The sequence below is a fragment of the Anopheles arabiensis genome, chromosome X, assembly GCF_016920715.1.
Source record: "Anopheles arabiensis isolate DONGOLA chromosome X, AaraD3, whole genome shotgun sequence".
Taxonomy (NCBI): domain Eukaryota; kingdom Metazoa; phylum Arthropoda; class Insecta; order Diptera; family Culicidae; genus Anopheles; species Anopheles arabiensis.
The window spans coordinates 18,755,872-18,780,238 of NC_053519.1; the positions used below are offsets into that span (position 1 = coordinate 18,755,872).

The 24,367-nt window shown below is 52.6% G+C and overlaps 1 protein-coding gene across 6 annotated transcripts in view; it reads left to right on the top strand.

Moving 5' to 3' along the window:
- Nucleotides 1-23,016, top strand: part of LOC120905898 — a 33,124-nt gene extending 10,108 nt beyond the window's left edge. For 2 of the 6 annotated variants that reach the window (XM_040317209.1, XM_040317208.1), the window contains exons 3-5: nt 13,985-20,018; nt 20,119-21,307; nt 21,530-23,016. In XM_040317209.1, coding sequence (XP_040173143.1) covers nt 14,083-20,018; nt 20,119-21,307; nt 21,530-22,195 — 7,791 coding nt within the window. In that variant the 5' untranslated portion in view covers nt 13,985-14,082 and the 3' untranslated portion in view covers nt 22,196-23,016. Of the gene's footprint in view, nt 1-10,380; nt 10,752-10,809; nt 11,353-13,984; nt 20,019-20,118; nt 21,319-21,529 lie in introns of those variants that run through there. The other 4 variants (XM_040317210.1, XM_040317211.1, XM_040317213.1 and 1 more) reach the window with 4 other exon arrangements.
- Nucleotides 23,017-24,367: the final 1,351 nt, after the last annotated feature.

Genomic DNA, 24,367 nt, shown 5'->3' on the forward strand with positions numbered 1-24,367 from the left:
ACAGGTGCGACATTTTATTCCATTCCTTTTTTCTGTTAGTCAATTCGCCAATATCGGACACACAAAGTCGGACAATAGTGAATGATGAAATGTTCCAAAATGGAGTATCTTCACTTGAGTTAATAAAAATGTCGGGATGGAATTAATGAGTGTGAACCTTGGGAGAGTGTAGATATTTTCGGGAAGGATGCCCCACGACAGCAGACATTTGAGACACTCGTGTAAGCAAGATTAGCAGCAGGTTCTAGACAATGGACTGCTCCAATAACTCCATATTGCTAAGATTGCTTGAAAGGAGATTTTCATGTTGACCTAATGTATCATCCACAATGTTTCCACATGTGTCCATATAACTTTTGTTCTGTATAAGTGGTCCGTATGTGTATCGGGGGACGTACTGATGACAAAGCAAAGACACACAACGAACAAAAAAGTAACAGCAGAATCAAATGACGGTAACGTTAGTACCGAAACGTGCTGTCATCATCATGTGTGTGTTGCTTGGCCTGCTAGTACTCACTCCCGCGGTTTGTTCGTGCTGATGACAATGGAAGAGCGACTTCCACTTCGCGCCCCCTCCCGTTTTCCACCGCACGGGGATAACACATCCGCACAAATCCTCTTACTTTCGACATTGCCTCCCTTATTTTTTTTTCTTTTACGGGGAAGGGGGTTCATCATTTCGCGCATCGTTACCCTGCCAGCACCTCCAGCTCTTCTCCGGCTGGTGTGGGGGCTGGGCCGTGGAGGCGACGATGTTGATGTGATAATGCTTTTGACGCATTTTGTGTGTTAGGTGGGTGATTTCCATATCAAGGGAAGGTGTTGCAGACAGAAGTAGGGAGGAGGCAGCGGGTGTCATTTAACGGCTGCTGGATATGTGCTAATGCGCGACGAAACCCATCAGTCCCTCCACACCCCCCCCCCCCCTTCCCCTCCTGGAGGACGCCTGTGTCATCTTCGGTAGTCAGGTATTGGAGGAATAGTTCACTCATAAACCATGCCAAGCTGGGCAGACTATTTTAGGACAGAACAGAAACAAACTACTCATTCGCCATTTTGGTTTCAACTTCCCTCCGCACGTGGGTGGTTTTTATTTCAACCCAGCCAGGGCAAATCAGGACGCAGTTGGTACGGCTTCCCTCCTCCAATTTGCTCTGCGGTCTCTGTGCATCCCTCTGTGTGTATGTGTGTGTGTGTGTGTCTCTCAGATGGGAACTGAAAGCCATACAAAAGAGGCTGAAATGTGCGCTCCCCTTGCATTTTGTATATGCTCTAGAAGAGAGAGAGAGAAAGAGAGAGATTGTGACAGAGAAAGAGAAATATATAGAGAGAGAAAGAGAGAGAGAGAGAAAGAAAGAGAGAGGTGCAAGAGAATATCATCCGACAGGCCACCTAGGAGTTGCCGATCGATTTTAGTTGCTTCTATCCCGCACACAACCCGAGGACGTAACACGTGTGTGTGTGTGTGTACACCCACCAGCTTTTTGTACACACGAGAACGATCCGGTGAGAGTTGAAAAGATGAAGCTACATATTCTCTTTTCCTCCCGGGTGTGGGATGGGTTGTGCGCCTTGCATTACACCCCAATCCTGCTGTCCCGACCACCCTGTTATTCACAATCGATAAAGTGTAAAGCATGTGTGATGACACCAGCAGCAACAGCAGCACCAGCAGCAATGAGAGACTGTGATTGGCTTTCTTCGAGCGCACCAATCTCAGCCAATCGTCAGGATCGTCTCTAGTTTCGGCGAGGGGTGCCGAAGTGAGATGAGACAACAAAAAAGATGGCCGCCAGGCCCAGAGATGATGATGGCGGACGATGCGCAAAGAGCATCGCCCTCCTTGCGTTATGCTTATTGGAAACCCCTGCGCAATCCATTCCAATGATTTAATGTGTTTCATTTCCTGTGCTTTTTTAATGTTTGTGTGTACGTGTGTGTATGCTCTTTGGGAAAAAGAATGATCAAATTTGTGTGTTTTTTGCGTTCCTTTTCTTTACCAATCCCTTTGTTGTTTCCTTTGCATCTTCGTTTTGGCGGAGCTCTGCTTGGGCGCGCTCTTTCTAGCGCTTTTTCTATCGCTCTGTCTCACTCTTTCTCTACCTCGCTCCTTTTCTATACTCTTCGGCTACTGCCAAGGGATGGTTGTGGATGGTGACTCTGTTATCGATCCAAACTTCTGTGCTTGATGGTGATGCTTTGTGTGCAAGGCCTGTTCTTTTCAGAGTTGCTTCTAGCACCCTCTCACTCCCCTCGCAAACACATACACAGCGAGCGGCACACCCGGTGGAAGGCCGTTGCGAAAAAAAAACAGGCGCCCCCCCCCCCGCCTCTATTTGGTTTTTTTGTTGTTGTGCTGCTCTGCTGCTGCTGGAGCCTAGCGAGAAACGGCGGAATGATGATGCGCTCTTTTGCTGTTGCTGCTGGTCCCTCTTCACATTGACCTGCGCACACGGAGCCTATTTCGGAGCCTTTTTTCAGCAGCAGCACCTATCACCACCGCGCTGCTCGTGCGATGGCGGGATGGGAAGATATAACAGTAGAAGCAGCGCCCGCTGTCTGGAGGGAAAATGGAAGAGGCATTAAACCTTAATCTATGTGGCGCGCACTCCTCGGTGGCCACTCGGTTCTCCTGATCCGTGTATTGGCTGCTTGCTGTAACAGTGTGTGTGTGTGTGTGTGTCTGTGTGTGTGTTTGTACTATAGGGGCCGTGCTTCGAGAAGATGGCACGCATTTCAACTCAATTTCGTGATTTCATTAGCTTAAAAGCCGCTTATCGGACGACAGACAACTGACATGCCCCTCCAGGGTCTTTCAAACAGAGGCATAAAAGGCAGGCGCACAATTGATGAACAGAGGAAGACGATATGAAGTTATGTTTCTTTAGCAGCTTTTAGTTAAAAGAATTTAATTTCCCAGTCGTTAATTTCTATGCTCAAACCATTTCAATCAACTTTCCTAATGTTCTTATCTAGGCAATAATGTATTTCTTTAAGACATATACAAGTTTGCTATATCGCACCAAACGTTGACTTTAATGTGATACAATTATCCCTGAAATCTAGAAAACCCTACCGATGTGGAGTTGGATGCTATAACCTGCTGCTAACTATGTTCGCAAAAAAAACTCACAACCTTCTCCTGTAGTAGTTGGGACCACTACCCATCACCTCGCTCCAACATCAACACAATGGTGCGCATCACCAAGGATTCCGGACCGTCTACGGACGGTTAGAAGGCATCGGAAATGTTTCGGGCGGAGGTTTTAGAAGATTCAGTGGCCAAGAGGGTGGCAGAGACACTTACCCCATTATTGGATGCGAATGGAGTAAAACGAAGGAGGAAGTATACGAATCGTTCGTACGAGCGACTGAGACAGGTCGCCTGTGTGTTTATGTATATGTATGGTATAGGGATATAAATTTTACGCGTCGATGGAGGAAATTCTTCACATTTCTTAGGCAATATTTCTTGCCCCCCTTTCCTCTCACAGCATATGCTTTTTGTTTTTCCTGGAAGGGACTGACATTGCGGCCATAAGAAAAGCTATGAGCTAACGAGAGGGAAAGAAGCGCGTACTAGCGACACATAAACGCGTACAAGAGAGAGAGAGAGAGTGAGAGAACCAGAGCACTTTCACGTTCTTCTTCCCTGTACAATCCCAGTGCTCCTTCATCCTTTTGCCTGTTTAGTTTTCCGATATGTTGAGGTTCCTTCATCCTGCCGCAGCCATTATTTGTGAACGCCTGATGTTCGCTGCCACGGTAACGGCTCGGAAGTTGAGTATAGGTGTCCCCCATAACTCTCTCTCTCTCTCTCTCTCTCTCTTTAAATTTTTATCTCTCTCTTTCTCGCTCTCTCTCTTTCTCTAGTATTACCTTTTTACCCTAAAATAACGCTACCAACCCACGCGTTAGGTCAAGTTCGTTCGTTGGAATCGATTGAGCTCTCTTCGGGCTTTGGCTTTTTCATCTGAACTTTCCATCCCCATTGAGCTCGGGACGTGTTTCCCTCCCCTCACCCTTCTGCGCATACCATAGCTGTATATGAACAGCTTTATGTGTCTTGCAGGGCTGTTTTGGAATGGGAATGGTGATCCTGAATGGGGGGAGGAAGATTATGGTGCAGCTTTTATGTGTGTAACACGAAAGGAAGCAGTATATGTTGATCCGGGGAAGGGGAGTGGGAGCGAAACGTGTTGGTGGATTTCCGGTGGTGTGGGTCGTTTTTTAAGCAGAAATACACACTCACACGCGCAACTGAGGGAAAATCCCATTGTGCACAGAGACAGCATGTTTAGCGTATTGCGAAGGGTACATTCTCGGAGGCGTACGAGATTCGATGGAAAGAAGATTGTACAGGGGAATATAACCCATGACTCATCCCCACATACAGCACACACACACACACCAACAGGATTGCAAACGGTATGGTTTATTTGTGTGAGTAACTGGACTGGTGGATGGGATGAATTTTAGATGGAAAACGGAAGTGGAAGAGCAGCAGAGCAATATACAGGATACACAGCGACCCTACGAAATGGGGTTGGCTGGCTTTGAACACCATCTTTTCGAGCTGTTATTGCTAAAAAGGGAGTTTTGGCTCTATACAAGTGTCGTGTGGTCTCATCTGCGCTAACACAATATCGTATCCCCGTGATAGCGAAAGAACAGTACCGAGATGCAACCCTCCGCGCGAGGGTTTCAGAAGGGAGAACTCTAAAGATAGTAGTGGCTGAAACAGAGGGTCGCAATAGAAGATGGTGGCATCGCCAAACAGAGAATCGTTGAATATTCCTCCCCCTCGTGTCGTGCATTATGTGTTGGCGTTGCGTGTGGCGCCATCTTGTTTTTGTGGACTTCCTCCAGTCAAGTACACCTGCCTGGCACCTATTCCACCCTGGGCAGTGAGCGCTCCTTCGCATCTCCAGAACTACGGAGATAACGAACCCCGACCGAGCAGTAATGGGGTGGACGAAGGACACACGACCGGAAATGAATGCTTTCTCGCTCACACTAATGTGTAATTTGTCAAGCAGTGTTGCCGCGGAGCACAGTGCAGAGGGGATGAAGACCCCACACCCTTGTGTAGTTTGCGTTGCTTTATTCTTTTGTCCTCCGCTCCCCATGGAAGTAATTTCTCGGGAAATCTCACCCATAGGGATTTACTGCTGCACGACGACAAAACAAACACACACCAGAAACACAAAAATGCTAGCATGCATTTCTGACATCCCCCTCCCCATGCCACCCATTTACACACACATATCGATCGGACTCTTGGAAAATAAAGGGGGAACCAGGTAGTGGGCGCAGAAATCCTGCCAGACGAGGAGTGCTGTTCGTTTCCCTTATACAACAAGATTTCGTAATGTCCTCTTGGTTCGTAGTGGATCTCGGTCGTTGCTCATCTGGTCCCTGGATTAGGAGAGGAAAGGTTTTGGTATATAATTTTAGGAAGCAAATGACGTAATGTGTCTTCCTTTTGGGACCGAGTAAATAATGCGAAAAGCCAGGCGACAGATGTATAAGGTAGCAGAGGAAAAGAGAAGTGAATTACGGCGAATAGGAGATGTTGAAGAATTGTTTCGACAAGCAGTCCCGAAAGACCTGTCCTAAGCTCTTGATTCCCTCAAATAACGTCTGCAATATTGGAGATTTTGAAGATAGTGCAGTCTAAGATATCTGACTGTGTCGTGTGCGAAGAGCTCCATGATATATTGTATGTGACTGGTTTGTTTGTCTTAAGCTTCTCTATATTTTCTCGCCGAAGGCATTAGCTTGTACTTACTCTGCAGAGGTGACAGTATACCGAGGCATCTAAAATCAATATTCTCAGTGTCACAGTAGTGCCTCTTGCATGAGTCTTTGCGGTATACGTTCATCTTGTCTGTCCATGAGAAGACACTTTTGTGAAGAGGCAGCAGGAAGTGGTGGACGAACTAATCGCATAATTTGATTAGGGCGCTCTGCACCAATCGCCCGGCGGAGAAGCAGGACAGTTATGGTGTCTTCTCTCGGGCGTGGGTGACTGCATATAGTCTAGGTGCCTGTAATTGTGTTTTGCTGTCATGCTTAGCTTCAAACGCAGGATATTGAAGAAGATGGCGACTGCACGAGCTTTAGTATTGGATGTTTCATCGACCCTCTCTCTACCTTTCCCTTTTTGACAGTTTTTAGAAGACAATCACCATCTTCTGTTGAAGTGGATCGATACAGCCAATTAATGGTATGTGATGGTATCGGTGTTTAAGCTCTCGAGGTCACTGTCGCTACACAATGTTTGCAATGTAACTCACGGGAATGGAGAGCTCTAAAAGCGAGAATAATATATATTAATGTAAAACAGAAGTCACGCTTATTCGATCGGTTAGGTAAAAGGCGTTGGTCTGCGCTGTGTGCGACGCAAGGTGCGGCCAAGGTTGTAAATGATTTCAGATGCTCAATCACCTTCAGAGTCTATGTTTTTTTGCTATGAGAATGGAGTGGACCAAAAAAGGTGGATGCTACGAGGGTCAGTCGATAATAAAATATGAACACCTCTCAAATTCTACCTCCTCTTTCGCTATTGATACATGATGAAATCTTGAACAAGAAATATACGAACTAAAATTGCCATGTCAAACGGTAAATACACTAGCAAACAAGCTAGAAATGATACCTTCCCAAGGGCGAGAAAAGGGACAGCCAAATGCGCGAAGAGGAAAAGGGCTAGTGAAGAAACGCGAGGAAACCCAGGTGACCGAGAGGATACAGGGGGAGCAAAAATCCGCCATTTGCCAAGAGCGGAGAGATATGCGTTCTGTTTTGCGCAGGACTTTTGAACCGTTGCGAAATGGCAACCACCATCATACCAAAGCGAGTGGAGAGTTGCGGATTGTAGGAGCGGTGGCGCTCCATACCCCACTCGGGCAAATCAAACAAGAAAAAAAAAAACACGAGGGGGGAAATGTTAATGTTCATTTGGGTCGGTTGATGTTATTTTTTTGTGCGCCAGGTGGTATTGGTACGGGAGGAGATTTGTCTTCGATTGCCGTTCTAAAAATGGAAGGGAGTTTGCTGCTGCTCTGACGCTGCCAGGAGCGTTCGAAATTTATAAAAAAGAGTGTGGACGAGCTCCTACTTCATTTTTTACACACTATGTCTGTAGAATTAGAGCAAACGGAGGAAGTGCCCATGCAATATGACCAATTATCTGAAACCTTTAAACAAGCAAAACTGTTTGTACAGTTAACTGTTATACTCCGACAAAGAAGATCATCACCATGTCCTCGATCAAAAGTATATTAACGTTTGCTACGCCGTGATGAAGATCAAGCAAAAGCGAGAATAATAATATAGAGGCCTACCTTGATATGTATACACCTTTATATACGTGCCTTTCCCATCCTCTCGTGATCATCATTAACGACTTCTCATTGCTTTATCGTGGCCACTCCAACCTCCTGCTCCTCCAATGACCTTAGACATCGGCCTGTGTGTGTATGTAATGGCGTATATGTTCCGCCTTTCGAAGGAAGCAATCGTGGGGCAGTAATCGCGAAAGGAAGGAAGTGCGAAAGGCATATAACAGCAAAACAAGAGGGTCTTCTCTCTCTCTCTCTCTCTCTCTCTCTCTATCTATCTCTGTCTTCCTCTCTTCATCTCTCGTCGATGTGTGACGGACGAACTTCTTGTGTGTGTGTATGTTTTTTTTTCACTATCAGTATTCTTCAAGGCCTCCTCTCGAGTCGATCTCTCGACTGCGTTTTGATGACTCAATGTATAGATAGAGCTGACTTTAGTTATTGAATGTAGGCTTCTCTAGAATGGGTTTATTTTTCTTCTGGGGGTTTAGATCAGAATGCCAATTCTGATCTCATCAGCTATCACTACAACGCGTGTGTGGTTGTAGTGTATTGGGGACGCGTTGTCTTTTAGGACACACTCGCCTTGAACGACTTCTCCTGCTGATGAAGACAATCAGAGTCAATCAAACACGGCCAAAGATACCGATAAACCGCCTGCAACTAAAAAGAGAAGAAACACAGCCCCCAATAAAGGTAAACTATATCTGTGGCGCGTACCCTTCTGCCTTCACCTGGCCGTTGGAGAAGACTACACGCCCTCTGCACATCAAGGGATTTTCAGTTTTCTGTGGTGGACCTGGCCTGTTTCCGTGGCAACCAATCAATAAGATTTTGCCTCGTAGGGTACACACCACGCTCTGGCAAAACAAGAAGCAAAAGCTCCAACTGCTCTCTCTCGGCTAAGGCGCGCATACATGTAGCGTGCAGGAGAAAAGGTGAGGCACGACAACAGCAAAAAGTAGAAGGAACGGACCATCAAGCGAAACGGAACGATACAGGAGAAGCAGAAAGGGATCTGAAAGAAGCGAAGCAGGCAGGCAGAAACCACCCCCGACGGTTGCCCTCTCCTGTAGTTGTTCCAATCGAATCCTGCTTCCTTTCAATCTGTTGTCATTCTGCTGCTGGCGTCGCTGTGTTGCCTTCCTCTTGTCTCTGTGCTCGTTGCCTCTGCCCGGTTTATTGCCTTCCCAACCCTTTCCAAGCGATTGTTTAAAAATGGAAAATAACCGACCGAATTCGTCGCTGCGCTCCCCCCCCCCCTCAATGCCCTTCCCCGCAACCCCTCCATTTGACGGCACCAGCAGCAGCAGCGCGTCCTTCTTTCGTGTTCGTGATGTGTCGTGTTCGTTACGGTTGGGTAATTTTATTCCTCTTCCTTGGATAGCAGCAGCAGCAGCAGCAGCTCCACCACACTCTCCCCACCAGCCACTCACACTCGACTCAGGCTTGTCACGCTGTCTCTTTCTATGCTTCTCTCTCTCTTTTTTTTTCTCTCTCTCTCTCTATCTCTTTCTTTCTCTTTCTGTCGCAGTTTCTGTTTGCCCTGCTTCACCTTTCAGGTTTTCGCTCTATATCCTCATCTGTGTTAGATCAACTCTCACACGGGATATCTAAAAAAAACCGTTGAGACCATGGAGGATCTCTCCATCTCTGTCTCTCCCCATTAGCCATATTTGTGTGTGGGGGTATGTGTGTATGTGTGTGTTCTTACGACTTCAGGGTGTACCAGGCTAAACCCGATGGCAGATAACAAAGCGTGGGGCATGGTGGCAAACGAAGGAGTAGCAGCACGGATACCAAGCTGCGTCTTGCTCTGTTTTTCATTCTCCAATCTCCAGCATGATACGTTTGCGCAAGACCAGGGAAAAGGGATGCTTGTGTCGTAGTCCGCACTCCATCCACCCTCTAATCCACCCTGCCATCCACTCTGTGTAAAGAATCTCTCGCACAACTCCCTGGCAGCAACTCCTTTTCGTTACCGGAGTCACTTTCCGCGCCATATTGTTGTATTGTGAGCTTTTGATGATTGATTATGGTGTACGTGTATATATATGTCTGTGTATGTGTTTATGGGGTGGGAGGGTGTTCGTTTCCGTAGCAGCGTGCTATGCTACTATTCCTTTGCTGTAGGGGATGATGTGTGGATAAATGGGCCTGAGGAGGCGTACGGTGGCACACCATACTGTGCTGGGTGGAAGAGAATGTACAAATAAAGCGGGAGAATATATCACAAAGGGAAAGGGATCTGACGGTGCGTACAATCATGTCATCTCGAACGAGCGAATCCAGCTCTTCGTTTTGGGATTGGATGGGATTGTCTTGCGATGCGCGCAGACACCACGCAGCGACCAGCAGCGGCAGAAGCTCCGACAGCAGCCAATCATGTGTGACCGAGCCTACGAAAGAGAAAGAGAGAAGAGAGATCAACCAGACAGCAGGGACGCTGGCACAAGCTATGAAACAGAGCTAGCAGGAGGCAGCGCAAAAGAGCCTTATTGGTTGAGCGTGTATGATGGGGAGCGACGCTGTGAGGACATCTCTTTGGTGTGCGCCAGCTGCCGCTGCTGCAGCTAACCGTACAAAGGGAGAGATTGTGTTTGCGGGGGTGATTTTTTTTTTCAGATAGATCCAGAAGCGAGAATACTCACAGTCTTCAAAAGGAGATAGCCTATAAAGGCTAGGGCGTGCATGAGCAGCTTGTTCGGGCTTCAACAAACCAAACCCTGGGAGAGAGCCATCGCTGCTTGTTACGTATCGAATCAACCCCGCAAAATGCGAAGGGTGTGTGAGATGTGAAAATGGATGGCGAGCGCAGTTGAACTCTCTCTCTCTCTCTGTATTTATCTCTCTTTCTTCCATGCGAGAAAGGCTACTGTTGCTGCTGCCGTGCTCTAGGATACAAGATCACGCTCCTCTTGTAGTTGCTCTGCGCTCTCACGTGCGCTCTCCGGTGCGCTCAGCTCCTATTTATCGTCCGGGTCTTAGCAGCTTCGGCTGCTTTCGACCTCGGTTCAGTCTGGGACGCGAGCTTCAGGTGAAAAGAACGCGCGCGTGTGTGGGTGTGTGCACGGTGTGTGTGTACGGCGGGAACGTTCCGCGCAGCAGCTCTAGAGCAAACAGGAGGGGCTCACCTACCCGCTTACAGTGACGGGAGAGTGGCACGATCCTGGCACCTGGGACAGAACTATCGCTTATGGGATACTTGGTGAAGCTTCCCGTTGATTGCAACTCCTCTGTGTACTGAAACTCCTTGCTACTAGTGAGTTGTTTGCTGTGAATAGTGTCATAATTTGATGTGAATAGTGTGGGAAAGGTGTGATTCTGTTCATTGAAGTATACCTGGAGCGTGAAATTTGTCAAATCCTGTGACTCCTGTTTAAGGAGACTACTCAGCCTGAAGTACGTAGTCCTAAAGATCATTTTAGATATATTCATGTTCTCATTCTTCGTATGCCTTGATGAGTGTATTCGTTAGTTTCAGTCATATAGTGTTTAGTGTTGAAAGAATCACTATTCTCACTCGCGCTGTGTGTGAAGCCTTACAAACATGTGCCATGTGTCAAGCTGTGTGGAGATGCATGAGTATTTATTTATTGATTTATTTGATAAACTTTTTCAACTCTAGTAATATCCAATATAGAATATTTCCTACTGCACATTACTCGTCAGTGTTTGTCACAAGAGGTGGGATTCAATTTTATGTGGAAAGTGTATCTTTGTGTGAAGGGACCAAGGTGTAGAATGGTACCAATATCCCAATGACCGTTTAGGTTTTGAAAGAAACTTAACTAAAATCCTTGCTGTATGTTCGTCATCCCCCGGGTGTGATGGCTCTTCAATCAATACGCATCTACAAGCATACACTCCGCCCATTGTATTCATGCATCCACAACAGGGACGTAGTATTACTATTCCCCGTTGTGAAGGAGGGTGAATGACTACAATCAACTACATGGGAGAAACCCCCACCCTGTTCCATCTGTAACGAATTCAGTGTAACGTACGTATGTGCGCGCAGTGCTCGGGACGGTCGTCCTCTGCAAGGCTTCCTCCCACTTCGACCCCCCCCCCCCCCTTTTACGGAGATATCCCCGGGACATTGTGTGTAAAAGTGAGGCCCCGGGAAAACAGATCCGTCATCGCCCGGCGCGCACCTACTGGCGGGAGTAGCACCCCACTACTACTACTCCCCGCGCTCCCCGCAGCCATTTTAAGGTCTTTGTGCTTGTATTTGTGCGTGTGTGTGCGCCAGGAGAGAAGCCAATTTCCCTGGAGAGCAACCCCAATATGCCCTGAAATCCTTCTTACTCAACACATCCACACATATGTGTGCTTGTTCTGATTCCAAGCGCTCCAAAAGCTCCTGAGGAGAGACAGCAGCGCTACTGGAAGTGGTGCAACACACACACGCAAACCAGAAGAGCGTCGTATGTGTGTAGGGCGGCCCCAGTGAGATGGGGAGGGAGGAATCATTGCGTGACGATGATTCATTTTCACTCTCTATCGCATCGCGGTTTTCTTTTTCCACCCTGCCCACCACATTACCGTTCGGAGAATTTTTCTATCTTGAAAAGGTTTCCTGCTCGGTTATGTTTTTTTTTTCGTCTTTATTTCTGTGGCTACGTTATCTAGCGAACCGAGCGAGAGCGCGGTGTAGTCCTCCTCCAGCGACCTGAAATCACCCGTCCGTCTTCCTCGCGTGTCTCGCACAAGCTTTTCAGGGAAGAAAGGGCGGTGGTTTTCCTCCTTTTTTACAACCTAGGGAGGAGATGGCACCAAGGTGTATCTCACTTAGCACGGCCTTAGGAAACCGCGGGATGTTTTGTGTCCACGGCAGGCTTCGTGGCTGCCGAATCGACCAACCTTTACATTGATTTTCCAATGTTAGGTCCTCCCTTTCTTGGCGGCTCGTTTGGGATTTTGGTTGCTCCGTTGCATGCGTCCTTTGTTTGGAGGGCAAAGAGGTCTGGATTGAGGGCGGGGTGAGGCCTTTAATGGAATTAAATTTGTTTTCTCAACACATTCTACCCTCCTCCGCTCCCATCCCTTCCCTGAAACATCCTGACGATGTTATATGGCTTCTGGAGATGGAGAGGCAACTCACGGATCTGAGTCGTGTTGTGTGCGTTCTTACTTTCCGGCGCATCTTCTACACTTCGCGCAGCAGGATGGTCGTCACCGCGCATTAGGGTGACATCTTGAACATTGGACGTGTATTGCAAGTCTGTTCCAATATTGAGTCACCCCTCTACTGCCTTTCGAGTAAGTGAGAACGAACGTTCGTTAGAGCCCCCACTGTGCGGAGATATGGAGAGGGAAAGAGAGAGAAAGAGGGAGCAAGGTGAGCCGAACGTGGGGACTCACTGCTGTCATCAACATCAATTTTGGTGCTGATTCTCATCAATTTACCATCCACCCCTCCCACCCATATCGTGCCCCAGCGCACTCGATGAGTGATTACCATCTAAATGAACTTCAAATTTGTAGCTGCTTATCGTTATCGCGGCGTACCCGCGTGCGATCTACTGCCGCTGAATGTGTGTTTGTGCTCAGGGGAAGGGTTTTCTTCGCCTCATCTCGCGCAGTACGTGTACCCCGCTTCTCTGTTTCCTGCGATCCCAGACACGCTTCGTACGCTACTGGGCGCTGGGTTGCGTTTTTGATAAGCGAGCAGAGGAACTCAGCCAGCACGAATGCCGGTTCGTACCATTGCAAAGCGAAAAATGCTTGAGTGCTAAAGCCCAGAAGCCAGAGCCAGAGGGCGAAAGGTAAATCAAAGGCCCCGAACGATTGTCACTGTGCTGGGCTGTGGCTCCACACGAGTGGCTGGCAGCACTGCCGCTGGCTGTGATTGTGGATCCATCCCTTCTTCTGGCTGGTGGGGCCCACTCTCTCGTGCGTGAAGATGGCGGACGTCGGCGATGATGGACTTGCTGTGCTTATTTTATACGTCTGTATGTGTAAGCGTGTGTGTGTGCGCGCGCGCTCTTGTGGTTTATTATTTTATTTTTCCAGTGTTACCCTTCGCCGACAACTTCATCATCATTCGACGGTCGTCAGTCGGGCGTTACGGCGCTTAAAGCTCGCCGTTAATCTTCAATGATTTTTCTCTCCTCGTGGCTGTTTGTCTTCAATCGCAATTTAACATTGAACGGCAGAAAATGGAGGGGCAGATATGATGAGGCGCAGTACGAATTGATTACTGGACATTCAAACACATACACACACACACACATACGCAGAAGAATTCGAGAGGTCGAGAGATACACATCACACCTTTTACACACCGCAGCATGCGATAAGACGGATGTGCACAAACGCGGCGTGACCTCCCACTGTGAGGTTTGGGGGAGGGGGTGGATAAGCGTTGGAGGAAGTGGAGGAATTGGAATTGGGAAAGATGTCGACCGAAGTGTCCATACAGTTCGAGGACACACATTCACACACCACAGAGCAAAATGGCGCAATTCGATGCAATTGACTGTACTACTTGATGTTTTTGATTTCTGTTATTGAACGAGGACTCGTGTACTCTGCGCGTGTGTTCGTCAATAGTATGGATAAAGATAAATGAGGCTTACTTATCAATTGGTTGCTTTTCTTTCTTTTTTTTTCATTTTGCTCATTTTCAGGAAGACATCTTCAACATTTCTAACAATCAAATTGAAAACATTGCAAAAAAAAAAACTCTGAAGAGTAGTAGTCCCGTTTTGGGAAGCTCACAATAATCATGGACGTTGAAAGTAGTAGCGTGGCGAGTGCTGCCCCCACGACAACTCCCATCGGACTTGGCACCACTGACGGTGGGTATCTGTGTGCGGTGGTCAAAGCCGAGCGGCCGGAGGGCACAGAGTCACCGCAAAGCGCCACAGAGCACTGCGCAGCCGATGGGATGGCGTTAGCGTCGGCGGAAGTAGTATCGTCATCATCGTCTCCGGCCGACGCGCTCGAGGTCGCCAAACATTCCGCGGACAGTGGCGATGAGGAAGTTGTCGGCAACAGCAACAACAGCACGGTGGCGGCACTGCTGACCGAAGGACACAGCCGCTTTCACCAGGCCCGACAGCAGCGCCACAGTAGCAGCAGCAGCAGCGGCGGCGGCGGCGGCAGCGGAAGCAGCAGCAATCGGCAGCGGGGCGAGCATCTGCACCAGCTCACCGACGACATGCTGCGGCGGAAGACGATGAACAACAACAGCAGCAGCGTGCCGAACAACAACAGCAGCAGCAGCAGCAGCAGCGTGCCGAACAACAACAGCAGCAGCAGCAGCAGCAGCGTGCCGAACAACAACAGCAGCAGCAGCAGCAGCAGCAACCGCGGAGGTGTCGGCAAGCGGTCGCTCGAATCGACGGCGGAGATGCTGCTGCAGCAGCATCGGCGCCAGGCCGCGGCTGGCGGCTCCTCCACGGTTGGCAAGCAGCAGCAGCAGCAGCGGCGCGCCGACGACGAGGACGAGGAAGACGCCGAGCGGACGACGCCGGCAAAGACGACCGAGTACACCTGCCCGATCTGTAACGCGGTGTCGCACACGCAGCGCGCCTTCACCGATCATCTTCGGCTGCACAATGCCGAGTCCGAGTCGGCGACGACGGCCGTCGCGTCCGCCACCTTCTGCTGCAAGATCTGCTCGAAGGTGCTGTCGTCGGCGTCCTCGCTCGACCGGCACGTGCTGGTGCACACGGGCGAGCGGCCGTTCAACTGCAAGTACTGCAGCCTCACGTTCACCACCAACGGGAACATGCACCGGCACATGCGCACCCACAAGTACCCGTCCGGGCGGGACAGCTTCGAGAGCGATGCGGGTGGCGTCGGCACCGTCGGCACTGGTGGCGGCGGGTCCTCGTCCGATGGAAGCGGCGGCGGTGGACACAAAGCTGGGCGTGGACGCGGTGGTCCGCCGGCAGGTCGTCACTATCGCAAGAAGAAGGAGGAGGAGGAGGTGGACGAGGACGAGGACGCCGACGAGGAGGAGGACTACCGGCAGCCAAAGAAGAGGAAGCGCGCCCTGTTTGATGCCGGCGAGCAGCAGCAGCAGCAGCAGCAGGACGAGGACGAGGGCGAGTTCGAGGAGGGCGACGAGGAGCTGGTCGGTGGCGGCAAGCGGAAGGCGACGCTGGGAGGCGATCGGACCGCACAGCAGTATCGCAAGGTGCGCACCATCAACAACAACCTGCTCGAGGGCTCGGTGGTGGAGAGCGGCCAGCGCTACTGCTGTCCGGTGTGCGTGCGGAACGATTTCGCGAGCATGCTCAGCCTGGAGCAGCACCTCGACCGGGAGCATCCGACCATCCCGGCCAAGTGCCGGCACTGCGAGATCGTGTTCCGCAGCCACAAGGCGCTGAATGCGCACCGGTGCAGCAACAACAACTACCAGAACATTACGCCCGGCTTCAAGGATCTCACGTTCGTCGACTTTTCCAGTGAGAAGTTCCCGCTGATCGCGAAGAACCTGTGCGAGCAGAGCATCCGGACGCCGGTGACGAGCCAGAAGTACGAGTGCGGCCGCTGCTACCGGGCCTTCCCGTGCTCCAAGACGCTCTCGATGCACTCGGCCGACTGCTGCGGAGCGGGCAGTGGAGAGCGCGGTGCCGGCCACGCCGGAGGGCGCCGTCGTAAGCGAGCACCGAGTGAGTCAGACTCGTCCGATGTATCCGGCTCGGATGTGGGCTCGGGCTACGACGGGCGCGGCAATCATCGAGCCCTGGACGAGGAGCAGCAGCAGCAGCAGCAGCAGAGGCATCAACAACACCTTGAGGGGCACCGAGCCGGTCAACAAGGACAGCAGCAACAACAGCAACAGCAGCAACATCCCGTAGACCTGCGCCGGGAGGACTTCTTCGCCAATCTGGATCTGCAGAACCGCTCCAGCACGGTGTCGGAAGCCCCGACGACGCCCTCCTCCCTGGACAAGTCGTTCTCGTCGCCAGTGCCGGCCCTGAAGCAGGAACCGCTCGCTTCGCCGACCGGTGCCGGCGCGACCTCCACCGCCCTGCCCTCCTACTACTCCTCCAACATGGCACTCTACCACGCGCACCAGCAGCAGCAGCAGCAGCACCAGCAGATGGTCGACAGCGGCAAGGATCTGGCCGACATTCAGTCCATCCTGAACGTGACCAAGCTGGGCGGAGGCGTCATTGGCCGCCAGCTGGACGGGGGCAGCCAGACGCCCCTGTCCGGCCTGCTGGACGCGGCCCTGCTCAAGGACGGTGCCGGCAGCGACAGTGGCATGTACGCCCACTCGACCGGGTCGCGCGACGAGCCGGAGGAGGCGCAGGACGCGTTCACTGCCGAGTTTCGCCGCATGAAGCTGCGGGGCCAGTTCCCGTGCCGCATCTGCACCGCCGTCTTCCCGAACCTGCGCGCCCTCAAGGGCCACAACCGGACGCACGTGTCGGCGGCCGGCCCGGGCCCGTACCAGTGCAACATGTGCCGGTACGTCGTGAGCGACAAGGCGACGCTCGTGCGCCACATGCGCACGCACAACGGTGACCGGCCGTACGAGTGTGCGATCTGCAACTACGCCTTCACGACCAAGGCAAACTGCGAGCGGCACCTGCGCAACCGGCACGGCCAGACGACGCGCGAGGACGTGAAGCGCGCCATCATCTACCACCCGTCCGAGGATTCGTCCTGTGACGATCCGCTCAAGAAGCTGCAGCTGTTCAACACGCCGCCGCTCGACGGTACCTACACGCCGGGGGCGATGCTTGCGGGCGCTGGCGGCGGTGGTGGTGCCGCCTATCAGGACGAGCTGGCCGAGGCGCGCAGCAGCACGCCGCTGCCGTCGCAACAGCTCAAGGACATGCTGATGCCGCCGCTGCCGCTTAGCTTTGTGCATCATCATCATCATCCCCTGCTCGACACCAGCCTGCTGCTGCAGACGCCCCCGAGCGGGGGCGGCGGCAACGGTGCCGGCGGTGCGTTCGGCTCAAGCGTGGCCGCCAAAATACAGGTGAAAAGCTTGGAAAAGCTGAACCAGCTAACGCCCCCGCAGGACGAGGACGATGCGCTCGACGAGGACGACGACGAGGGGCAAGAGGAAGAGGAGGAGGAGGAGCAGGAGGAGGAGGAGCACGACGGCGGCGGCGAGCCGTTGGAGCAAAAGCCGACACTGTTGGGCAAGAAGGCGTCGGCAGAGGACGCAGCCGTGCCGTCGCACCGTGCCGGAAAGCAGTCGGCAGTGGAGGCCGCGACCGTGCACCCGCGGCCAATCGATCTGAGTATGGATGCGCTCGATCTGAGCAAGAAATCGACCGTCGCTGGTAACCGCAAGGCCGCCGCCGCCGCCCCGACACTCTCGACCGACGGTGAGGAGGAGGACGATGACACGATGGCGGCCCAGCTGCACCAGCTGCGCCACCAGCAGCGCGGCCACAACGGGGTGGAGGGCGAGGCGCGCAAGCATGCGGCCAGCGGCGGCACCAAAGCTCAGCAGCCGCTGCCGAAGGAGCCGGCCGAGCTGGACGAGGGCAGGGCGGAGCTGCCCAAGCTTTCCAAGGTCAATCTCGCCCAGCAGCAGCAACAGTTCCAGCTGTTCAACGACACGTTCGCGAAGCTCGATCCGATGAACTTCTTCCAGTTCTACCAGCTGTACAACTCGTTGCAGCTGCCCTCCTTCCCGCTGCACGCGTCCCCCTTCCTGCAGAACCACATGCTGGCGGGGTCGGCGGCCGCGCTTGGCGAGCTGTTGAGCAAGGACTTTGGGCTCGGCGCACTGCCGAACCTTGCCGCAGCGGCGGCTGTCTCGGCAGCTGCCGCTTCGACGGGCGGCAGTGGCGGCGGCGGCGGCGGCGTCGGTCGCCATCCCCATCATCCGCTGCTGGGGAACCCGTTCTACCCACCGCCGCTGACTGATACGCCCCCGAACAGCGTTACCAAGTCGGGCGACTGTCTCGAGCTGGGGACGGCCGCCACCGTGCCCACGCCGAAGCAGCTGCTAACGCCTTCTTCGCCCTCGCCGCTGGCGACACCGATCGACGGCGGGAGTGGGTCGTGCGGTGGCAGCACCGGCCTGACCAACAAGCAGCTCACCTCGCTGCAGCAGCAGCAGTCTCGCGGGGCCAGCGGGTCGCCCGTCTCCTCCTCTGCAGCACTGGCGGCGGCGGCCGCTGCGGCCGCTGCTGCCAGCTTTGGCGTCTCGGCCGGTGGCGCTAGCGGTCCCGGTTCGGCCGGCGTCGGTCCAGTGAAGATGGTGATCAAAAATGGCGTCCTGATACCGAAGCAGAAGCAGCGCCGCTACCGCACCGAGCGGCCGTTTGCGTGCGAGCACTGTTCCGCGCGGTTTACGCTGCGCTCGAACATGGAGCGGCACATCAAGCAGCAGCACCCGCAGTTTTGGTCCCAGCGGCAGCGCGGCGGCCATCTGATGCGTCGCAGTGCCGGCGGCGGTGGAGGAGGAGGAGCAGGAGGAGGAGGAGGAGCAGGATCCGGTAGCAACAGTAGTGCGAGCATGGTGGCGACTGCCAACAGCTCCGTCGGTTCGCTGGTGTCCGCCCTCCAGGGCGCTTTCGGTGGGGCAGGCATGCACGGTGGCAACGCGGGAGGCGGCGCGGGCGCCATCTCAGACCAGGTGAAGTACGCCATCCTGGCCCAGCAGTCGGGCAAGGGGTCGGGTGCTATGCGCGGTAGCGGTGGCAGCGGCAGTGGGCAGGATGCGAGCCACCTGAACCCACTGCTGCACAACATGATCGTGCAGGGTGCGGCAGGACAGTGGAATCAGCAGCAGCAGCAGCAGCAGCAGCAGCGTCTGAACCACCATTACAGTCAGCAGCAGACGCCCGTCATGTCGGCTGCCCTGGCCGGACGACGCCTGGCTGGTGGAGCGCGCGGCGAAACCGAAGAGGACGACGAGGAGGAAGACGATCGGGGCCAGGAGCGACCCTACGAGGGGGCCACACCGATCGTGGGTCAACGGTACCGTCGCCGTCGCCGCCGGCTGCAGTCGCATCTCGAACAGGACAGCGAGTTTCTGCGCCGCAGCTACGACGAGACGAACGCCTATCGAATGGCACTGAAGGAGGAAGAGGAGGAGGAGGAGGACGATGAGGAGCAGACAGTAAGGCAGGAACAGCGGGAGGCATTGCTAGAGGAGCAGCAGCAGCAGCAGCACTACGACCAAGAGCACGATGAAGAGGAAGAGGAGGATGAGGAGGGTGCAGCACCAGGTGCGCTGGAAGAAGGCGACGAGGAGGACGAGGAGGAAGATGCGCAGCTCGTGATTGACGAGGAAGAGCGGGACGAGTGTGGGGAGAAGAAGATGGCGAAGATGCAGATGCAGGATGTGCCGCCCACGCCGGCCACCTCGGAGCAAGAGCTCGGACCGACCGGCGGTAGCGTTGGTCACGAGCAGCAGCAGCACGGCAGCACCTTGAACCGCATCCTGAAGCAGAAGCTGGAAGAGCATCGCTCAATCGGGGACGCTGGGGAGGCTAATAAGGGGCAGGAACAGAAGCCGACAGTGCCGCAGCAGCTCGCAGGCAAGCCGTCGAAGCAGCAGCATCAATCGTCGGCGGCTACCGGTTCGGCCACCGGGTCCCGCAAGGCATCGTGTGGCAGTACCGGCAGCGTGACCAATGCCGACGAAGCTGGCAGCGCGAGCAGCGACCTGGTGCCCGTGTCGAAGCTGCTCGACAACGCAACGAACCCCGCGCTGGAAAGCTACTTCAGGTAAGCAAATGGAAAAAAAGCTACTGCAGCAAACATCGCTTTACTAACTCTAACTCTTGATTTTGATTTCCGCTTTATGTGTGCGTGTGTGTTTTTACAGCCGACCCGAGGTGCAGGTGCCACTGTCGCAGGATCACAGCGATGAGGAGGGCCTGGTGGCGTCCGGGTCCGCGTCCGAGAGCAACAACTCCGGCACGGACGACCCGAACCCGTCGGCGGTGGCCCTCGCGCACCAGGAGCAGAAGAAGAAGTCGGCCTACAGCCTGGCGCCGAACCGGGTCAGCTGCCCGTACTGCCAGCGCATGTTCCCGTGGTCGAGCTCGCTGCGCCGGCACATCCTCACGCACACCGGCCAGAAGCCATTCAAGTGCTCCCAGTGCACGCTGCTCTTCACGACCAAGTCGAACTGCGACCGGCATCTGCTGCGCAAACACGGTGACGTCGAGTCGGCCGTCTCCATACCGGTGCCGATCGACGATCTGCTCGATCCGAAACCGGAACCGATCCCGGTGGCGGTGGCCGAAGCGATGTGCAAGATGATCACCGGCAAGGGCAGCCGGTCCGGTGCTTCTTCTTCGTCGGCCAGGACAGAGTCACAGCAGCAGCAGCAGCAGCAGCAGCAGCAGCAGCAGCAACAACATCAGGCACTTCCGGTGGGCTCCGCAGACGAAGACGACGAACCGCAGGCTGACGCTTCCAACGAGGAGGCAAAAAACGAGCCAAAAAACGAAGGCAGTGGAAGGCGGGGCAGCAGCGTGGTGTCGGGCGATGCTGAGCTACCGCCAAAGTTTGCGGGCGACAAAAAGAATGGCAGTGAGGGAGGGCAGCAGCAGGTGGCGGCGCACCGGGAATCCGAGCAGCTGAAGGAAAATGGCGACGGCGAAGCGGAACCTGCCCGCTACCAACACCAGCCGGACCAGGAAGACGAGTCCGACGGTGCCGCCCGGGATACGGCGATGGAGGAGGAAGACGAGGGCAAGGAGGATGGCCGGTTATCGGCGGCGGGAGGCTTCTCCGATCTGCCGTACAAGTGCCACCTGTGCGATGTGTCCACCGCCGAGCGTGTGTCCTGTCTGGAGCACATCAAGCAGGCGCACCCGCAGGAGTTCACCACGCTGATGGCGAAGGTGTCGCTGGAGACTGCGTCCGCGTCGGCGACCGAGAGCGAGGCGCACACCGGCTCCCCGGACGACGACGAGAGTGGCACCAACAACAACAATAACAACAACAACAACAATAATAACAACAACAACAACGGTGGCAAGTATCTCGACTATGCCAATCGGAAGGTAGGTCTAAGGTCAGTCCTTACTTCTACTTCGTGCGGTCAGGCTACCGGGCGCCAGGCCATACAGGGCCGGCCGGGGGAGTCACTGGCGCGCGATCGTCACCCAACGACGTTGGGGCATTGGGGGGAAAGCCTAAGCCATGCTAACGTATGCTTGTGTTTTTGTTTTTTTTTCTCTCTCTCTCTCTTCCAACCACCTGTTTCACATGGCACATCTCGGCAGGTTATCTGCGCATTCTGTGTGCGTCGCTTCTGGTCGGCGGAAGACCTGAGACGGCATATGCGGACGCACTCCGGCGAGCGCCCGTTTCAGTGCGACGTCTGCGACCGGCGCTTCACCCTCAAGCACAGCATGCTGCGCCACCGGAAGAAGCACTCGACCGGAGGCGGCGGCGGCGGCGGCAGTAATGGAAATGCCTCCCCCGCCTCCTCCTCCTCGTGTTCGTCCGGGCGGCGTCCTAGTGCGGCGGGCCGTCGCACCAACAGCCACCAGCAGCCGGACGTCCTCAGAGGGCAGTCGAACGGGCACGACGATCCGAACAACAGCGGCACCGATCTTACCGACGACGAGTATGAAGACGCGGAGTGCTCCAGTCCACCAATGTCTAACCACAGCCACCACCACCAGCAGCAGCAGCAGCCGTACGACTATAACCACCATCTCCACGATACCGCTGCGGAGATCCACACGGCGTCAGCAGCAGCAGCAGCAGCAGCAGCATCGGCCCCCATTATTGGAGGCAAGCGCTACCATTCTCACTTCCAGCAGCCGCAGCAGCACTCGGAGCTGATCGGCAACCTGCTCGGCATCAGCGACCAGGGCATCCTGAGCCGGGTGCTGCTGTCGTCCGCGTCCGAAGCTGCCAAGCTGCTCGGTGTGGACAAGTGAGACGCGGCTTGCTTGTTTGTTTGTTTGTTTTTGCTTTCTTTGTGTACATTACATTCCTTATCGTTAAGCTTAGCATGTAAGACACACACGGCGAAAGAAGAGGGCACAGTTTTAGCTACTACTTTTTAACACAAACGCAAAACACTCGATACATCGAAAATGACTCAAGCGTAGCGTGCGCCAACTTTGAAGAGAGAGAAAAAAACCGTTGTAGCGGTGCCTAGAAGTGCGCAAAGTATTGTATAAATATGTTTCTTTTTAACCATGGCATCTCCCGGGGCCACAGATAGCGAGCACATTAGTTGAAGTGTACTAGTTATTAGATGGAATAGATTTTTTTGTTTTATTATTATTAAAATTAATTGTGGTTAGATAATCGGAAAATGCACGCGCGTAGCATGCGGCATTCCCCTCCCCAAAAGCATAATCAAAACTAAAATATTACTTAATATATTTATACTCCTATATTCTAACTTACAACATATTGCACAGCTAAATATTATTACGCCTTGGGTTCCATTAGAGCACGTTTCTCGTATTAGGCGGAGTGCATGAAAGATCAAATAACCCAAAAGCGAGAAAAGGCACACTGATAGCAACATGCGTTGCTTTAAACGGTTTAATTTTGATAGCGCGTGCGGCTGTGTGTGAGCAAGCGTGCTATTTCCCTGCCCAAACTAATTATAACTTTTTGTTGCTTGATTTTAATTACCCTAGTAATAGTTGAGCCGGTCTGGTGGTACAGTCGTCAACTCGAACGACTTAACAACACGCCCGTCATGGGTTCAAGCCCCGAATAGACCGTGCTCCCATACGTAGGACTGACTATCCTGCTTATGGTAACAATAAGTCACTGAAAGCCAAGCCCACTTTACTAGTGGGTACTGGCAGGCCTTGACCGGCAACGGTTGTTGTGCTAATGAAGAAGAAGTAAGATAGTGACCGCGCAATAGTGTGTGAGTGCGTAAGCTACGCAACGTTTGATCCTTATTTTATCTTTTGGTAGTACCTTAGCAGCTTAGGGCGAAAATGTAACTTATTTCGGAACGTATCGAATTGTGGACACCAACAGAACATGTTGCACAAGCACACAGGCTAGGCCATAAAACAAAATGGAGGGAGAGCAGTATAGCGCACTGCTACTGCCTAGTTGGGGGTGTGGTTGCGTGCGTGAGTAGATGATCAAAGTGTCCTTTTTAAAGAGTTTTTTTTTAATATCTTATTTCTGCTGTTAAATATTTATTTGCGTTCCGTTTTATAAGGAAGATCGTAAACAAGAGTTTTTTTTAACTATTGTTTTTTTTTATATATATAAATACTACCTAACTGATTATGCTAATAAGGAATATAAACGTACTTAAGGAAAAACAAAACGGAAACATAGTCGTAAAATACATAACTGACAACAATGCAGCTATAAAGACGTTTTAAGTAAAAAAAAAAAGAACAACCAACGTGTAAATGAAATGTTTTAGCGACGTACATATAAATAACATACAAACGCACTTAAAATAAGCTCCGGAACAATCGGGATTTTGTTTTTTACTGCAAATGCTATCGAAGTGCCTATAACGTGTAAAGCGAGCCGGTAATAAGGGGATTTCCGTGTACTGATACATTTTTCATTAATTTCTGTCACCCCGTTATCCTCCTCTGCCATCATAAAGAAGTTTAAACGAAAACAAATGTAACATCTAACAATCGATTTGACAAGAGCAAAGAATATCTGCGAAGCATGTGCTAAGAGAGCCAACAAGGAACTGCTTGTTGTGCTTTGCCTAGATTTCAGGTTGTAGCAAGCGCAATATAATATTATGTAGCGAATGTGTATGTGTGTGAGTGTGTGTGGGTAGGCCTGATACGAATATAGAGTAGGTGCGACAGCGAATAACCACATATAATGTAGATTTACTATCCTACCCTCCACCCCCCATCAACGTGTTAGTGTATAAAAGCGAAGGGAATAAGAAAACACGGAAATCAACGATCCTCATCCAAGTCGAGAACAGCGTTTTTCGTAACCGTATCGAATTAACTTATCAAAACACAACCGAACTCTCACTCTTATTGTGCACCAAGCCAGCCAGCCCGGGGTTAAATAAAAGGGAACAAACATATCCTGTTTACAATGCCACAACAAAACTTGAGTAGTGCTGATGTCCTGCATAACTA